Source organism: Periophthalmus magnuspinnatus, chromosome 23, assembly GCF_009829125.3.
Source record: "Periophthalmus magnuspinnatus isolate fPerMag1 chromosome 23, fPerMag1.2.pri, whole genome shotgun sequence".
NCBI classification, from domain to species: domain Eukaryota; kingdom Metazoa; phylum Chordata; class Actinopteri; order Gobiiformes; family Gobiidae; genus Periophthalmus; species Periophthalmus magnuspinnatus.
The window spans coordinates 6,132,293-6,151,807 of NC_047148.1; the positions used below are offsets into that span (position 1 = coordinate 6,132,293).

At 36.8% G+C, this 19,515-nt stretch overlaps 1 protein-coding gene across 1 annotated transcript in view; it reads left to right on the forward strand.

The window, feature by feature from the left end:
• The window catches only part of atxn7l1 (ataxin 7-like 1), a 39,676-nt gene that overhangs the window by 2,560 nt on the left and 17,601 nt on the right, over positions 1-19,515 (forward strand). The window contains exons 3-5 of the mRNA XM_033989835.2: positions 7,350-7,454; positions 17,726-17,821; positions 18,841-19,039. Coding sequence (XP_033845726.1) covers positions 17,815-17,821; positions 18,841-19,039 — 206 coding nt within the window. The 5' untranslated portion in view covers positions 7,350-7,454; positions 17,726-17,814. The remainder of the gene's footprint in view (positions 1-7,349; positions 7,455-17,725; positions 17,822-18,840; positions 19,040-19,515) is intronic.

Here is a 19,515-nt window from a genome sequence, read left to right on the forward strand (position 1 = left end):
TGAGGTACAGTCAAAGGAGTCCCTCTACACCTCAGTGAGTATAAATACCCCCAGAGCATGCAGTAATGGTCATGAGTCAGTCCTAACTTTGAACATAGACAAATACACAGAGCTCGCTGGGAAAGTCTTCTCACTTGCACTGGTTAAATACCAACCCCTCCTCCCTCCCACACTCTCTCACATGCTCCATCTTCCCCTTCAGAGCTGTAATCACTGATCTGCTGGCAACATGACACTAAAGCTCACTGCTCGTGATATGCATACACAACACATATGGATCAGTCCAACAATGTTTTAAACTCTTAAATTGTACAAGTATTGTAAGTCTTTGCTAGTTTGTTTTTGTCTTGTTGAGCTCTTTGACGCTTGATAGCATAGAATGATCCAAGAAAATAACTGGCAATATGCAAGACTTCCTGCAATATTTTGTAATGCCAATAAGACTAGAAATTTAGGACAGTGGAAAAGTTACATTTATTTTGTAGATTCAGTACTGAGGTGAATAACCCAGGCCTTAAGAAAAAGCAAACCCTAAACCTGGGTTATATATTTTAAATGTTATAAACCACACCAAACCAGGTCTTAATGAGGTGTAAACTTGATATAGGGCTGTCAAAAAAACTAAATACACACTAATCAATACTAGTTCAAACTAGTATGTTTTGATAACAGTTCAAGACAGTTGTGAGATGATCTATTTATTTATTTTGTTTAACACTGACACTTTATTCTTATTGCATGACACTTTATTCTTATTGCACAAATTTTATTATTTAAATGACTTTTTATTCTTATTCTTAAATTCTATCCCGTGGTTGTGGCATCTTGTAACTAAGAGAATTTCCCTTCGGGGATCAATAAAAGTGATTCTGATTCTGAAGTATTGAGACTGGGAAAAAAAGATCACATTTGACAAAACTTGACCTTTACTGAATAGTTTTAGAGTTAAAGGGCCCATATTACACCATTTTCTGATCTGTGTTACAATGTTGTTTCATACCTGGAGTTGTGTTTTGTTTCATTCATATGTTTAACCCAAACCTTGCATATTTAGGCATATTTTGAGTTCTTCTCTCAAACAAAAAAACCCCCAAAACACTCCACTTGTGATGCCACGTGGTAATACAGGAAGTGTGTCACTGTGTTTTTAAACTCCACACACCTTCACTAGAATCATTTGAATGATTTCAGCCCTGGAATTGCTAATCTCTCCTGAACGAAAAGTAAAAGGTAGTTGTTAACTTGAAAACATGACATCACAAGGTGGAACAGAGCATTTTGAGCTTTGGAGATGTAGACAAACTAATAATGCAGGATTACTCAAACAAGTGTGAAAAAACAGGTAACTCCAGGTGTGTCTTTGATGAGATAAAAACATTATAACAAGGCTTAAAGCTCACAGGCATCAATTTTGTGTAATTTAAGTATTAATAGTACATTAGCATAATAAGAAAATGACTGCTACTGTTGTGTGTTGAAAATAACATTCTTTTCATAAAGCAAATAAATCAGTCAATAGAAATTTAGTTTTGTGTATTGAATTCTGTATTGTGTCTCAAGCCTTTTTTAATATTAGGACAACACTAACTAGGCGTATACAATTTAGGTCCTAAATGAATCGTATTTCTATGGATTGAGGTTAATATTGTTATAACGGTCCTTGGTTATTGTGAGTGCACAGGTTGCTAGTGTTGAGCATGTGTTGCTTTGTGGCGATCACCCTGTCTTCAGCTTTGTCTCTCAGCACAGACAGTGAAAAGATGATGACAACCTGCTGCAACTACTTGTGGCTGAAAACAGTGGGCATTTCCTGAAGTCATTCTATGTGTTTGCTTAGTGCCACCACATTGATGATTTGAAATTATATGGTCTAAAAAGAAACTATAACGGCGTAGAGGTTATAATACTTGTATTGATCCATCTCAAATTTCAGTTTTATTTTATTTTTCTTATTTAAAACAAATACAAGGAACATACACATTACAGACTTTTAATTCAACACCAAAAATAGTTAAATTAATTCCTCCTAAGTGTGAACTTTATTAATTGCACAGTTCTATACATATACACTGTAGATAGGTCTATCACAATAACATATTTTGAAGTTTGATATATTGCTGAAGTAAATAAATGATAAACCGTAATATGGAAAATAGTTTATGCCACTGACACAATAACCCGAGAGCAGATTTAAACCACAAAAACAACTGTAAATGTACAATATTGTTAAAAAATCTTGAGCTGCAATACATAAATAGCAGAATGAAACGCACAATCTGTAATGAGTCATAGAAGTTATTAATTCAACCTTTCACGGCTTAAATCTTGTCATATAGCTCAGAAATAACCACATTTTTCCGAGTAGGGGAAAGAAAGTGTACACACAATAAATATTGACCACATAAAATATTGTTCCAGCTTTCATTTATTGAACGATGAGTGTACATAGTAATTATCTTGACAGGCCTAACTGGCTGGATATAATAGATAATTATAGAATAGTTACAGTAGTTACTTTGAGGTGCATGAATTTATATTTATAATAAGTCTGACAAGGTCCTTCAGGTATTTTGGGACTGGCAATAAAATAGTGGAAAATACCTTGAATGTTAGCTCCTTGGTTATCATGTTCAAAAAGTGGAAAATGCTGTGACCACTTTGTTTTACCTTTACTTCTGATTCAAAATATTGAGTTGTGTTAAGTTCAGTTGTGTTCAAATCTGAATGGAAGGCCTGGCTGTTTATTTGATTCTCTTTCTTTGAAGTGGGACTGATGGTTTCCCTTGTAACTTGGGCTTGTACTTGGGTTGCCTCCTAAGTGCTGGAGCTTGTTTATGCTCTCAGCTGCAGCAGGGTCTGGTGTAAAGCCAGGTAAAACACAGAGAGGACAGTTAACGCTGCCTTTGAACTGGGCGCACTGATTGATAGTTATTCATTCTTGCGTTGCGTTATGTTTCTGTGTTGGTTACCACTGCTGTTTCTAAGCTTTTCACTAACACTAGAGCACATTTTATATCCTTAGAACACCAAGTTGTAAGGATATAAAATGAAACGGATTTAGTTAGAAGTATTACATGCAGTATTTTAGTTTCACAGTTAGGGCTGTCATGATAATTACTATATTGAAAGATGGAACAGTACTTCTTTTTTTTTCATGGGGACTTTTTCTTTGTACTATGGGAAACTTTTTGTTATTTTCCTTGTTCTACAATAAGTTTTGAGCAGTAGGGAATTGAATAAAAACCTTCAATGACTCATGGAAACAAACTAAGTACTTAAGTGTTTCATTCATTCAGATACTGTGTTTTTTAACCAATTCATGCATTTAGATTATGTTTTTGGAGATAATCCCACTCTAGGGCTATTGTGTGAGTTGTATTTGTTCGTTTCAATGTTATCGTCTATTGTCTACATTTTCTTCAGCAAAATGTGTTATCGTGACAGGCCTATTCATAATAAATACTAGAAAATACAAATCATACCATCAGTGTTCTGTTTGTGCCAACTCCAAGCCTGGATAAATTGAGAGGGTTGAGGGTGGCCTATTGGCACAACAATATAATATAAAATTGCACTGTAGTCTGTGCTGTTTATTTGCTGCAACCAGAAGGAAATAAAAGACCTACCGGCAAATTCTTTTATGTCATAATCAGAAAAGCATTATTGCTATTGCCCTAAACTAGGAATGTTCGTTGGTGATATAATTCAACTTAAAACAATAAATAATAACATAAAATGTATTAAATATAATAAAATAAAATCCATGAATAAAATAAGGTATTAGAAATAAAATAAACATGTTATGAAATAAACTTACATGTCCATCCATCCATTTTCTTCCACTTATCTGGCACCGGATTGCAAGAACAGCAGTCTTAGCAGGGACTCTCCCAGGGACACTTCCACCAGCTCCTCTGATAGGACCCCAAGGCGTACCCAGGCCAGCCGCGAGATTTAGTTCCTCCAGCCTTTCCTGGGTCTGACCTGGGGCGTATAACCTTGTGGAAGATGCCCGGAAAACTTGCTTGCAATTTTTATAATACATTTTTATTTTTGCTTTGCTTTTTAAGGATGTAGGATCTTGACGCACATTTGAACCCCTGCCTTTGATTTAGTAATTGTTTGCATACGTATCTTTTCTTCACATTCCTGTTAATTTTTCTCTGTAATAGGGACGCCAGAAACAAAATCAGCTTTTCCCCTAAAGTTCCTTTTTGACGGTTATAAAGTAAAGTGAAAGCATTTTAAAATTTGTAACTTCCTAATGTCTCTTCTTATAAAATATACAAGAGCAGAGATAACCTTCTTATGGCCATTTTCTTCTGAATCTGCAAAAGCACGACAGACTGAACGTCTTCCCTGTTGTGTCAAATGCCACTGCAGTAGTCACATGTGCATTGTGAGATATCTTTGTATTGAATCATTTGATAGGTTATTGAGTAGTTCTGCATACTGTGGTTGAAACATTAGTAATCTGTTTTGACCAAATACATTGATTATTCAGTTATAACCATTTTAAACATTATCTTTTTTGCCAAACATTTTTTCCAACATCATAGACATAACAGTACATCTACATTCTTACTACTAAAGGGTTTAGTAGTAAGTAAATTTGACCCACTTCTGCACTTTCCAAGTTTCATTGTACTGAATTCCCCATGTGTTTTATGTAATACTGTGAATTTTTTTTTATTTCCTCTTATTCAGTATCAGTGTTTTTACAGCTCTTAAATTACGAGTTATACCAATTTAGATGATTTATTTTCATATTAGAAAGCTATCTTAAACCATCTTTTTCAGTTTTACTGATTAATATAATACTATACTACTACTATAATACTATTAATATGTAATGTAATAGCTGACTTGCTTGCCATATCTTTCACAATATCACCATCTTCAACTTAGCCAGCGAGCTCAAGTTATGTTTTTATTAGACATAATACACTTAATACATAATACATTTCAAGTCACTCAAACTCTTTAGTTCCTCCTTTCAATATTAGGCTAATTTACAGTCCCCACATGTAATGGCGTTCAATGATAGATGGTTGTTAGTCACTGAAAAAGCTGCTTATTCACCAAAGACTGATGACTGTGTAGTTTGGTTTCTGGCCTGACAGTGATTGGCAGCAGAGAAACACAACCACACACTATTAGGCTGCACACTTACTTTGCAATTGCTTTGGCAGATACAGAGGAAATTGCATTCTTACTTTTTCGGTACTCCCACGAATGCCTTCTCCCCCAGTATAAGCTGAAAAGATGTCATTAGCCACAAATAGGCTTAGTTTTTCTTATCGTTTCTCTCTGTGGGCTTATTTTGTGAGTCTTAGTAGTTTATTTACAACTAAACGTGCCAGTTCTTGCCGTAAACATTGGGGGAAATTAGCTAGTTTAGATGGTGAAAACCAACTTAGCAAACCATAGCAAGTTAATTTACCGTAACATTTTGGATCACTGACAAATCTAGAAAAGGTAAAGTTAATGGTATTGAAACAACGAATGGGTCGAGTGAAAAAGTGAAAGTAACATAAAAACAAGCCAATTTCTTGTTTTTACTTGACAGCAGTACCAACACTACATTGCAAATCTTTTTTTTTTTTTTTTAAATAAGGGCTCACCAAGCATGGAAATGTAACTTAAATTTTCTGTTTTGTTGATAAAACGTGCAGCACTTGACTTCTTGTTTCTTCACTGGAACATGTAGGTTTGTTACATCAGAATTTTTATTAATTTGACGTACACATAACTGGCCAACAAATTGTTTATTATCTTTTATAAACGTTTTTTTCTGTATACATGTATCAAATAGGAGACTGCCCAATATATCCCAATCGAAAGGCCTGGTGGCATTAGCTCCTTGACTCTATGGTGATGGACCAGTTTAATGCCATATTGTGTAACATTGCCGGCAAAGCAACATCTTCCCCATGGAGACAAATAAACCCTCCACCTGAAAAGTTATATAGTCCATTAATGCACCTGGACTTGCTAAAATTGTGCACTCTGAACTGAATCCTTCCTTTTAAACCAAACAAAATCTTATCGCATTACTTCTAATGTTATTCCATTTGGGTGTTGTGAGATTGTGTGAGATACTGTCCACAATGTATTCACAAAATCTCATTTAATACTGCCACTGTCAGGAGCTCTTTATCTGTGCCTTCATTTATAAGTAATGGATGAGCTTTGACCTTTTAATGCGTCCTGTCAGACCACCGTGATGGGATTAATTACACACATATTATGAACATGTGTCATTATCAGGAGGATAACCTTGATCAACTTACACATATATTGTAATAGACACTTTCCATCCTCTGCCTGTCTCCTCTCCTTTCTAAACGACTGGAAGATTGCCAATCAAATGAGGTCTTGATGACATTCACCCGTTTGTGGACTCTCAGATTTCCCTTAACACAAATATACACTTCTGTGTCTTAGGCCTCATGTTAATAAGTGCTGTAATGTCTGACAGCGCGGTTGTTTGGGAACAGGAAGATAAAGTTCTAATACATCCCGTAGCCTCAAAGATAATAGCAGCCTTTTACATCATGGGCATTCCTTGTTTTGAATATCTCTGTGTGTGTTAAGCTTCAGTTTTGAGTCAGTGTGGCCTTTGTATTTAGCGGTTTCTTCCATAATGGATGCTAGCGCTTGCTAAAGCTAGGCTCAGTGTGGGTAATTTGACTAGATAGTAGCCTCCTCTTAGAAATCTCAAAACAACTTTATTTACAAAATTGTGAATGGGAATTGTGATATGATTTTTTTATTTTTTTTTGGCTTATCACCCATCCTAACTTTGTCAATTAAATGGCTTGATTAGAAAAACATCTTAGTATAGTAAGTATAGTTTTAGAATAAAATGGTTTATTATTTATTATTATAGTTAGAGACAGACCAATTCGGAAAAAAAAAACTGGATCAATGCAACCCTAGTTATAGTGAACAAATTTTTTCTGTGATTTTGCAATGCTTTTATTCAAAACAGTTTGATGTTGAAGTACAGGGGTCCAGCTTTGATTAAATTACACTCTCATCTCCCAGCAAAATACTACTTGATTATACATTGTTAGCGTTCAGCATTTATTTATCCTCATTGCGTTTGAAGTAAATTTATTCCAACAAAATCTAGCTTTAAGGGCCATAATTGTGTAAAATGTCTTTACATTATGTGGTAATGATTACCGGTAGTTCAGTTGCAGTGCGGTATCTCTCCAATGTTGTGTAAGCTACTCAGGCCTAAGTTATCTACTCCCCTTGTTTTTGTGTCTCTGTTGAGGGCTGTTTTGAGTGATTTCTTCTTCTGAGGCGTTGTTTCTCTTCTTCTCTTATCTCTCCCACAGATATGCTCGTCTACTGCCCTTTTCTCGCGCTGGAGGATTTCTGTCTTGTTGTTTGCCATGTCTGCAATCAGGTGGTCACTCCTCAGGGCATCCTCAAACACTATGGTAAGAATAATACACTATAAGCTATATCTTCAAGGCATTTTTCAACTTAAAGACACAAACACACAAGCCCTCAGAGATTTACTTAGCCACACAAACGATATACAGTCGGAGGATTAGATCAAAGCAGTTTCTGTGGTACCTGTTTTAAAATATCATCTCACATTATATACATGCTAACGAATCATGTCAATTTGCTGCTGTCAAAATGTAATGGTGTCAATAGATCTTTATGTTGCCATGTATATAACATTTTAAACTTGGTAGTTTAGAGCACTTCTCCAAAGGCCTAAGGTTCAATTCCCGCTTGCACAAGATTGTTGTTGTGTCATTAGGCAAGACACTTCACCCTTCTTGCCTAGTGTGAATGTGGTGTGTGTACCCAAGGGCAGCTATGACATCAATAGAAGCTTACCACCATCAAGTATGGAGTGAATGAATAATGACTACAGTTTAGAGCTTTGGCATCTTTATACATCTGTATTTGAAATAGTTGTGTCATTTTATCACCCATATAATCAGGCATTTCCAAAAGTCATCAGACAATACTAAGAACTAGAACAATCAGGTACTTCACAATATAAAATGAACTAGATTGGGCTCAGTGAAGCATTTTATGAGGCAATTTAATGTCCTCTCTCTGAGTAACATAAGGCAGCTCCAATTTACAAAACATAAAACATGAGATCCATGGGCTACTGCAGGCTGGTTTGAATAAGACGAAGGTACACAATAACACAAATACATAATGTTACAGATTTCGGCAGGGGACTAGCCACATATGCTTCACACACTTTTAGCTGTCCGTCACAGGATATTTGTTGCTATGGAAACTGTAATAGTCATCTAACTTTATTGTTGCTCATTTGCACAACATCCAAACAAGTAAGGAGTGTTGCTTTGCTTTTTTAATTAGTCCAGTGAGCTGTATGTTGACAAAAACTTATGATACAATGCACTTCACAATAGAAGTGTTACAGGATGCCAGATTAATGTCAAAATACTAATGCTAACTATTTTGGCATTTGTTGTTGCCACAGCATCATCTGCCTAATCTGCATATTTAGTTGGCTATCATCAACAGTATAACTGTACAGCAACAAAGTAAATTTTACAAGTGTCTAGTAGTGCCAAAGCAAAACAATCACAATGATTTGCCCAATATTCATTTAAATGAGGTTAGTGCCACAAACCCTCTGGTTGGTGGTAAAACGCTTAGAAGATAAACATTACTATTATTGTTATTGAAAATACAATTAAATGATTTCTGTTCTGAATATGCGTGCTCGTTTTACCCTGTAAAATCTGGAGCAAAGCTACTTATCAGAAAACTTACAACTGAATAGGCCTTCTTTATATTAGTTCTATACTAACTCTATATTTTTTTTGCTTTTGTGACCCTGTAGAAGTATTTTTTTTTAATGATTGCAATTTCAAATATGAGACAAATAAGCCAAATAATAAAGTGATTTTATCATAATCGAGCACCCATACTATGAGTTTAAAATGTTGTAATGTCTATAAACTCAACCTATACCTCATATTCCCCCTTGGCAGAAGGGCTACCTGCCCTTCTGCCTTGTGTACCTCTGATTGTGGCTGGTCTGTGGCCCTGAGCTGCTGCTTTGGTCTGTTAGGAGCACGTGCACCAGCCAGAGTCACATGACCAGGCCTAATGAGCGTGTTCACATCCCAGCGCACACTCACAACCTCCGAGGAGCAGAGCCAGCACTAGCAGTGGTAATAACTGTAGTAGTGATAGCACTAGTGGCAGTAATAGCACTAGTGGCAGTAGTAGCAGTAGTGGCAGTAGTAGCGGCAAAGTGCTAGCAGTAGCACTTTCGCTCTGATTCTCAGTCTAAAGAGGTCAATGGTATCGGAGGCACACATACATATGCACAGCAGACTCCTGGCACGTGCTGTTGTTTTAGCCCTGTTTCTGCCCCCTACAGGCTCCTCTCACATACGCACACTGGCCAGGCAAGTTTAATTGTGCTTTACAGAATAAGAAATACATTCAAATCACAATACAAACCAATAAAAACATAAATAATCATAAAAAATAATAAACAGAACTGTTTTGAGTCTGGATGTAAACATTGTCGAGGCCGAGTAGAGGCCTGTCTTGCATCTTTAGGAAGACTGTTCCAGATTTTAGCATAAAACTGGAACACTGATTCCCCATGTATTACCCTATTGTGAGGCTGCCAGATTAATCACAAACAAATTGACTACAACATTCAACATTAGCAAATGGCATAAGCTGTATTCATGTACTTTAAATTCCTCTTCAAACAACATTTATTCTCATTATAAATTGCCAACACTGTAGCTTAGATTCTGGTGTTAGTTTATCATTTAAGACAAGACTGAAAGAATTGCTAATGTTCCTTGATGTGTTCAAAACATTCACTACAGCTAAATCTTAAATTTGAAACATCTAGTGCAAAGATGATGGCAGTTGCAATTACGTGGTATCTTACAAAAATGTTAAGCTGGCTCTTACTCTATACTCATGATATACACTTGTGTGATTCTGACCTGTTATTACCCATTTCTACGTTTGTTAGCAAGCAGTAAAGGAGCAAACACAAGTATTTTTACACAAACATGGAGAGCAGAACAGGGAATCTCCAGAGACACTGATGAAACGGTGAAGCAATCTTTCAGCTTTGTAATATATACCTAGTGCATCTACATAGTGACTCATGCTTTAAGTCCAGTGGGCCAATGTGTCAGTGGGTAACAGAAGTGGGAGACAGCAGTGTAGTGCCTGGGGACTCCCAGTCTTGGGGGGTAACACTGACTGCAAGATTAATCTAAATGAAATCGCAGTTTGAATAGAAGCAAATCGCAAAGGCTGCAAATTTTTTAAGCACCTTAATTTCAAAATATTCTATTGTGCTATATCTTATTCACATAAAAACTTCAGATTTGTTCAAGCATGTTTTGAAATCTGCAGTGTGTATTAGTTTAGTCAGTTCATATTTCAGTACATAATTATTTTTGTGAATTCATCTGTACGCATATAATTTTGAACACGATTCTATAAAAAAAAAAAAAAAAAGATACCATTCAGTCAATCAGGGGTGTTCATTACGTCGATCACGATCTACCAGTCGATCGCGAAGGCATTTTGGGTAGATCACGTCCCGTCATCCATCCAGTCACATGACTAATATACAGGACAACAGTCAGATTACACCTGACCCTAGGTCACATCATGGGTGCTGCACACGCATAAACGCGAGTTAGTTTAACCCTATAGCGTCAGATCCTATCGTCGCCGATAGAGCAGGTTGCAGACTTTCCAGCAGCGTAACTCCGCGCCCAGTCGTGCTCTCATGTAAATTCAAACGGCGTCTCAAAGCGGAGACATGGGGCTATCTAAATATTTTACCATCATTACGGTAATCTGCCTCTGTTGTCCCTCGAAGGTGACGAATGAGAGCGGGTGCTGCGGGGATTTTCCCAGTCATTTATTCAATGAGTAAAAGAAAAAATACGGATGGATGTGTAAAATAGAAGTAGTTGTGTGAAAAAATGCAGTAAATTCTGATACTTCGTTTAACATGATTTTTATGGCTATAAAAAAAGACAAAACCGTAATCAATATGATTAGCTCTGTTATCGCTTTCAAACGAAAAATGCAGTTTTACTCCTGGCTGTCAGAAGCTACTGCCCGAACTCTGCATCCCTCACTGATTCTATTCAGTGCAAGTCATCTGAGCAGTAATCATCATTAAAGTAATTATGAACATGTAAGAAGTTCAGTTGTGTTGTGCAGTATTATCTCATGACGTTGTGCAAGGTACATGAAAATGCACTGTACATGTAAGAATTCATAATACATTTACAAATAAATATATGTTTAACATTTTTGTATTAGGTGGTAGATCTTTCAGACATGATCATTTTAAAAGTAGCTCACATACTGAAAAAGTCTGAGCACCCCTGCTTTAGATCAACCATCACTCGTCTCTTATCCTTTGTCCCGTTTACATCACTCCCACCCCTCAATTATTATTATTATTATTACTTATTTTGTAATGATATAGTTTTCAGTATCTGCTCTTCATCCATATTCACATAGCAGTCTGTGACTGAAATGTAAACAAACCACCTCGAGGCACTGACCCCGTCCTGATATTCGTATAACGTTTGAGGTTTTGTCTGTTGAACATACTCAGTGTCTTTAAGGCTCTACACACTTTACACGGCTATGATTCTGAAATGACACTGTTCTGTCAGCATGTGTTCAATTGGGCTGCACTGTCTATTGATGCATTTAGCTAATCAACATATTTTGTTTAAATTGTAAATATGACTTTAATAATGTGGTGTAGAGAGATGGAACGTTTAGCAAAAATATTCTGCTTCATTTAACAGAACTATACAAACTGCAGTAGTGAATAACTCATTGTAAAATAGAATAAGATTCAGATCAAGTTGTAATTGTGCTTTTGCCTAATTTAGTGCTGACTAGGTAACAAGCAAAAGTCTTTTAGATTTCAATTTAAAACTTGATTAAAAATGTTTTGGGCTGTGCAATTAACCTATTATTTGTAATCGACAATTTGTTTGGTTCTTTTTAATTGCCAATCCTCTGTCAGTAAAAGTATGTGGTTTGGAGCAAAGTTGTGACTCTGGAGGGGAAAAAAAAGACTTATTATGTTAAATAGCAATGCTTAAAAATTTGTTTTTGTTAATGTTCAGGATATTAATATCAAGATTCATTTTAATCTGTTTTTATTAAGACAAAATCAAATTGAGACTATCAACATGAGGGGGGAAATATAAAAATGAATCATATACATTATATTTAGCAGTTTGTTTATAATTTCTCCATCATATATTGACCAACCTCTGCAGTAATTTAGCCGTTTACAGTAAGTACAGAGACAAATTGTTGTGGGGGTTGGATGCCCTGGGGTCAGCAGTGTGGCATTATGCATGTGGAGCTTTGCTTAAGAAAAGGTGAGGGACTAATGGCCCTTGCTTTCTTAACTTGGACAGTCTGTGTTTTATTTTTGCCCTGTGTCCTTTTGAAATGAGTATTAATGTGGGTTCTACGGTCGATTAGAGCCCTGTGCTTAATGCTTAGCCTAAGTGGTCCCATTGGGATATTTAATAAATCTCTTTCTCTGGAGGTGTGGGTAGCACTTTCTCAGTCCAACAAGAAAAATTAGCAACTTTGGTAATAGAGGTTAGCCAGTTTCAAGAAAATTATACGTTTACTTTTTAAGATTAATAATAAAAGTTATACTGGTTCTATTTATAGGACTTTGCAATGAATCACTATCCCTTTGTGTAAATCTTCATAATTGGTTAAACATGTCATAAATGTCACATCACACTTCAGAAGTTAAAAGTTGAAATTTCCATGGAGACAAGCAGGTAACTCTACTCACAGTTAGAAAACTGGTTATTCAAGATATTTTTAGCAATAAGTTTAATGCCATTAAATGGAACATTCCTGGCAAAGTGGTGGACACTCCACCAGAAGACTTAGCTTTTAAGAAATTTGTCAAATTATGTATTTCAATCTCATAACAAACTTAATTTGAAATTTCCTCAAATCATGCATTCCTAGTTTGTATGTATAAACATTTGCAGGCCCTGTGTCCAAATGGTTAAACCAGATGAATAAAATGGCTTACTAAAACCACCCTTTATACATGATCTCATTGTGATCTGTACAGTGTTCCACCAGTGCATTTTCTCTGTGAATTCCTGGCCTCTCGTGTTTGCAATCCTGAGTCCGTGCTGCTGGGGGCCTGCTGTGCCAGAGTAAGTAGAGCAGGGACGATAAAAGGCTCATATTTTTACTGGTGGTGGGAGGGTCGGCCTTTCTGCTCTCACCATTCTCCAGTCCACCACTGCCGCTCTGTTGTGCCTGATTAATGAGCTCCCGCGGAAGGGTTGAGAAACAATTTTGCGTTTCCTTTTGGTTTCAGTTCAAGTGTAGGGCCCTGTGTGCGCGATTCTTGTTGTGCAAGTGCAGGCTGCGGTGTACAGAATCTGGCCTTTTCACATAATCTTGTTGAAAAGTTTGCCCTTAGCCACAGCAGCCGCGTCGAGTTTCATTTCAATTCTGGTTCCTGCGCATTGCCTTGTCATTGTTATCACGGCCGGGTCTTCTCTCGATTATTAGCTGAGGCTCAAGCCAATTAAAATGCCAGCTGCTGCTATATGCATAAGGGCCGCTTTTTGTTCCTTTGTGATCTTTTCTTCGCAATCAAGTATTAATTTGTGTTTCAAAAGTAAGTTCTCACTCCATCTTTTCACAGCTACACTTGCACTAAGCAGGAGGCAGGCCGAGCATATGGAGAGTACAGTACATTTGCATTGGAATATCATCTTGAAAGCTTTCAGAGCTTTCATAACAGAGTGGAGTTTTATTTGGTTAATCAGACAGAACTATTTGTTTCTTGTCTTGTAGAGATTCACCTGTCTGGGATTGTGGTACGCGGTCTGGTGGTGCTGTAAAATTATGCAATTAATACAATTTTGATTGAGATTGGTAAATAATCCACTGCACTCCTATGTAGCAAAGAATAATTTTAGTTTCAATTATTTTTGATTAATTGTGACGGATTGAGATTATAACCTAATTAATTGTGAACCTGTTTATGCCTGTAACTGAGCAGCTCTAGAAAAGGCAACTAAACAAAAATAACATCTAATATTATTTTCCTATTTTTCCAGGTACTATACTTTGCTACTATTTTATATTTTTAAAGGTGCTATATTACACAATTTGGATTCTTGTGAGCTTTAAGACATACTTCTGAGGTTTTATCTCATCAAAAACATGACTGAAATTGTTTTGTTTCATTCATACATGTTTGAGTAATCCTACATTATTAGTTTATCTACATCTCCAAAGCTCAAAATGCTCTGTTGCACCTTGTGAAGTCATGAAGCAGTAGTTTTCAAGTTAATGGCTACGTTTTATCTTTAGCTCAGTATAGATTGCCAATTTCAGACTGAAATTATCTAAATGATTCTAGTGAAGGTGTATGGCATTTAAAAACACAATGGAGCACTTGTATTACCACATGACATCACAAGGTGGAACAAATTGTTTTCTGTTTGAGGGAAGAACTCAGCCTAAATATGCAAAGTTTGTGTGTGTGTGTGTGTGTGTAATATCTTCCCTTTAAAGGAAACAATTTATTTATGTGCCACTGATGTAATCCTTTTAACATTATTTATCATGCTTGCTTGTATGCACATGCTATTTTTCCCTATACATTCCCAAGTCTCACTAGAACAAGTAGAAACACAAAATGATCAATGCAGTCAATGTTTTTCCTTTGTGGACTGTTCCTTGCACTGAAATATTTTGGTTGGCTTTGTTTTGTGTAGTAGTTTGGCAAGCGTAGCCAAAGCTGTTTCAGAAAAGTGAAGTAGCGTCATGATAACACATTTTGAAGTGTGATGTATTGCTGAACTAAATATATACAATAAACATTAACATTGAAACCACCCATAAAGCAGAATTACCCCTAAAAGTATTCTAATTTAAAAAAAAAAAACTGCAAAATAACAGAATGCAACACTTACGTAGTTAGTTTATATCAGTAACATGTCATAGAAGTTTATAATTTGACCTACTACAGCTCAAATCTCATCGTAGTACAGAAAAATAGCCAAAATGTTCACCCCTAGTACAAAGAAAAAGTCCCCGCAATAAATATTGACCCCCAAAAATAAATGTTCCATCAAGTCGGTGTAGTATTCATGTGACAGGCCTAGTAGTTTGGCAGTTGTAGCGAAAGCTGTTTCTGAAATTTACTTTCTAAAACTGATTTGCAATTTAATTTTAAAAGTAACTACAACAAAATAGTCATGGCATTGGTTGTTGTTTAATACATCCAGCGTTCTCATCCACTTGCGAATAACTTGAATGACTTGAATTCTCACTGCTGCTCTCTGCTGCTGCTTGTTCAATGTAAACAAACCCAGCTCTAGAAGCCTTCACTTCCTCATCAGGTAGTTGGTCCCACCCCCAGAAAGAGCCAGAAGCCAATCAGCAATCTGCTTAGCACCATAATGACGAGCATGTAGGGAGAGTGTGGAGTGGGTACCCCTGTGGTCCAGTGGCTTTGTGACCTTGCCTGGGAAGCTGTCCATGTATTGTAAATCAGCTCCCAACCTGCTTCTTATTGTTGAATACATTTCCACTCAAATTCATATTTAAAGATACATTTTGAAAGTGCATCAGTCTTAAACAAAGATTACTGAGATGTGAACACCCAATCCTTATTGAGTTGTATCAAACCTTTTTCTTTGTATCAAATAGTTTATGACTTCTTAATATATTGTGACAAAGGAATATAATTGCAAGGTTTTCAAGGCAAGTTTATTTGTATAGCACAATTCGTACACAAAGTAGTTCAAAGTGCTTTACAGAATAAGAAGGACATTAAAATCACACAAATCTAAACATAAATAATCATTATAAAATTAACATTCCTTAACATTAACATTAACTTTTATTATAACATTTTAAGCTTTAAGAATTTTGCATGGAAAATGACCTAAATCTACCAAATCTATGTTCTGTTTACAGCGCATAATCGTCATTTTATATATTTGATAGAATTTATACAATTTCTGTTAGCTTAAACCTGCCTCGTAATTTTCTCATCATTTTGTGCCTCTGTATGCAGTTAATCACGTTTTGCTAGGCTTTCCACATTGCAAAACATTGCATTTCCCATCTGGCGTCTGGATGCATTCCTTCTAACTGAAAAATGAGCAGCTAAGTGTGGTTTTGCAGTGTGCATTGGCGCACGTTTTAATCTGTGAGGCGTTAATGCTGGACTGTTGCATACCTGCAAACGTGGACCTTGATCCCTTCACTCTGAATACAGCTGCTTTGGCTGCTACTTTGCATCCTCTGGCCTATTTACACACCTGCCCCATGCGCACACACAAACGGCTACTGAACCATGCAATCTGTGACATCAATGAAGCTATGAGACTCATGGATAACTTAACGTACAATTTTTAGCCATTATATGTTAATAATGTATGCAACATCTGCTTGAAATGATTACTCAGATTCTACTCTACTCTGTCCGTGTTTATTGTTAACACTGTCTACACCAGGCAGAATTGGGTCAATGTACATCTCATCAGATAATGTTGATGGGGCTACTTTCAAATGCAACACATGTATTTAGTATTTCTACTAAATACATGTGTTTAGTAGAAAAAGTGATAGGAATGGCCGATACAGCAACATGCAAACTTTAAAATTTGAATAATTGCTCTGCTGTACTTGGTGGGTCCTGAAACGATGGTTAAGCAGTTATGGGGCAGTCCCAAACTCAAATAAATGACTTGATTTTGTGACTGATGACTAAATGACTAATTGACTAATGACAAATGGCTATTTTTTTATGTATTTATTTATTATGAACAATTGATTTGATTTTAGGATCGTAGATATTGATGAACACAGAATAGGTACAGGTAAAGGCACTAATACTTTACAAATATTTTTTAAGTACCGGTAATGAAGGGGAAAAAAAATGTACCCAGCCCTACACTTAATAAGGAGCTTTGTGTGTTATAAAACGCCCTGCATTTTTTCTGCATTCATTTTTTTGTGATGATTCATAGATTGTTCCTCATGGACACTTATAAATAGATGTCCATTCCTCACTGCAACATGCAAGCATAAGACCCCAGTGAATAGAATGTAGACTATAGGATCCATGTATTATATATGCTGCATATGATGGTCATATGAAACACCTGCTGGAGATCGTCACTCATACAAAAATACATGGCTCACAATCGCACCCAGTCATTTGCAGCTCTTTAATGTCTCTCTTCCAAAGCAAACACGCACAGTTGGTCAGCCCAGCAGCACACTTTTCGGACTCTGCAGCACTCATTTACAGAGGTCAAGGTTATTTGTTACTACATTTGTCTACTGTTTTTGTTTATTTTTTGAACTAGGGATGCACGGAAATGGCAATTAGAGTTGTTCCTTCCTTACTTTGAACTCTCATAAATTGTAGTTTAGTTAAATGATTTTCTGTGCCCATGCTCCTAATATTTCACAATATATACAATTTTAGTTATATGTGTATTTAATGCACCATACTTATTTAAGTGATCAAATTACCCCCGTCTCTGTTATAGGCGTGTAGAATGATGTGCTATCCCAACCAACTATTAGAGAATGTGCCTGAATGTTCATTTGATTTAGTATTTCTCCTATTTTGTGTGTTGACCCATGTGTTTTCCTTCAGGTAGCTGGGGTGTAGTTTCCCTGTGAACAGAAACAGTCAGTCCCGGACCACCTCCCCTGCCCCTCTCCGTCCCACCCCCACAAAGAGACATGCATAGTAAGTGTTTCCTCCTCTCTCCTTTCCTATTTCTATCCCCCTGTAGTGTCATTCAGTCCAATAAGTTTGCTTTTGTGAATGCCAGCTTACATCAAGATCCTGTATCCTTTTCTTAGCTTGTTCAGAATATATTTAGAAACCTCTCCTTACCGTCCCTTGTGTAGTAACAGACTTCGCATGGTGTCAGGCAAGTTGTTAATTAGAGAATAGCATGCCCAATTGATTTGAAAATACTGAATTCTATTTGTGAAAGCTTTCTGGCACTACATTTGAGTTTTGTGTTACAACGTGGCCATCTGGCACAGTCAAAAACAAGTGGGCGAAAACACCCCACTGCATCACTGACTATTAGACTCAGGTGTTAATCAGATGCAAATGAAATGCAGAAATTAGATACAAATTTATACCAATTGCGTAACCTGTTGATTTTGGTGCTTTTTAAATGTATTGCTGGGTTGCAGAACATTCTATTGACAGATATATTTAAAGTTGCACTACATAGTTTTTTTTCTGGTGCAATGTCCGCCACCACCTTGTCTTAAAGGAGGTATTGCTTCAGTGTGTCATGGAAAGAAACCAATCTATCTCTATGGAGACAAGTGGTTGGCACCTTCAAACCAAATTACAGATCAGATATGTGGAAAGGCTAGCCCAGTCACAGCAAGAATACATGTTTTTGAGCAATAACATATGTAATTAAATAAAATGGACGGACAAATTCAAATTCATACTGTGGAACGTTCCAGGCAAAGCAATAACTTCCCCATGGAGACAAGTGGGTGACGAACACTCCGCCTGAGACGTTACATAGTACACCTGATTTTTGCTGTCATTTAGTGAGTTCTAGAGTCCAGTCGCTAATAGAAATGATCAGGTTCAACATTTGTGAATTTACTTTTAGATATTTCAGTAGAAAGTACAAAGTAATCAATAGGGACAGCTGTCTCTTGCCCAACATTTGAGACCATAACAACATCACATTCTAGAATCTAAAAACTACTAATTTGTCTAATTTTCAGAAAAGCGTCATGGCTCCCCTGTTCCGTCTCGGGGTCCCCTTGTCCCGATGAAGCCCAAGACCCCCGCGGTGGCCCCGGCTGTGAACCCCAGTCCGGGCGACACTCTGGCATTCAGGGTGCCCAAAGACTACCCACACTCACGCTTCAACAAGGCACCACTCGCTGTCTACCCACCCAAGGGAGCCCGCAGCAAAACATGGTGAGGACATTCTGCTAGTTGGTTCTTACATATGCATTCCAGCTTGTTAATTAAGCAAATTTTAGTGCAATAGTTGTTGCTGGTTGTCCCATAATAGTGTTGGGGGTTGAATGCATCTGTCTATGTATTGGTTTTAGACAGTGACAAACGAGGACATCAAAGCAATTGAGAGTTAAATTATAGTGTTGTTCGGATTAAGTTGATTTATTGTACTACTCATTCACTTCATAGACAGTGGAAGTAAAGCAGCATCTGCCTCTCCCCACGGCCTTTGCAATTACTTCACCAATCTCATAGACAATAGATTCATATTTGTAAGGTATGTGTCTTGCCCAAGGACACAATGTAATGTGGAATGGTCAGAGCTGGAATCGACCAACCACCATTTTATATTTAGACCACTCTTTTTTGATCCTTGATCCACTGTTGCTCTATAACACATCTGTCAAACTCAAGGCCCACGGGCCAAATGTGGC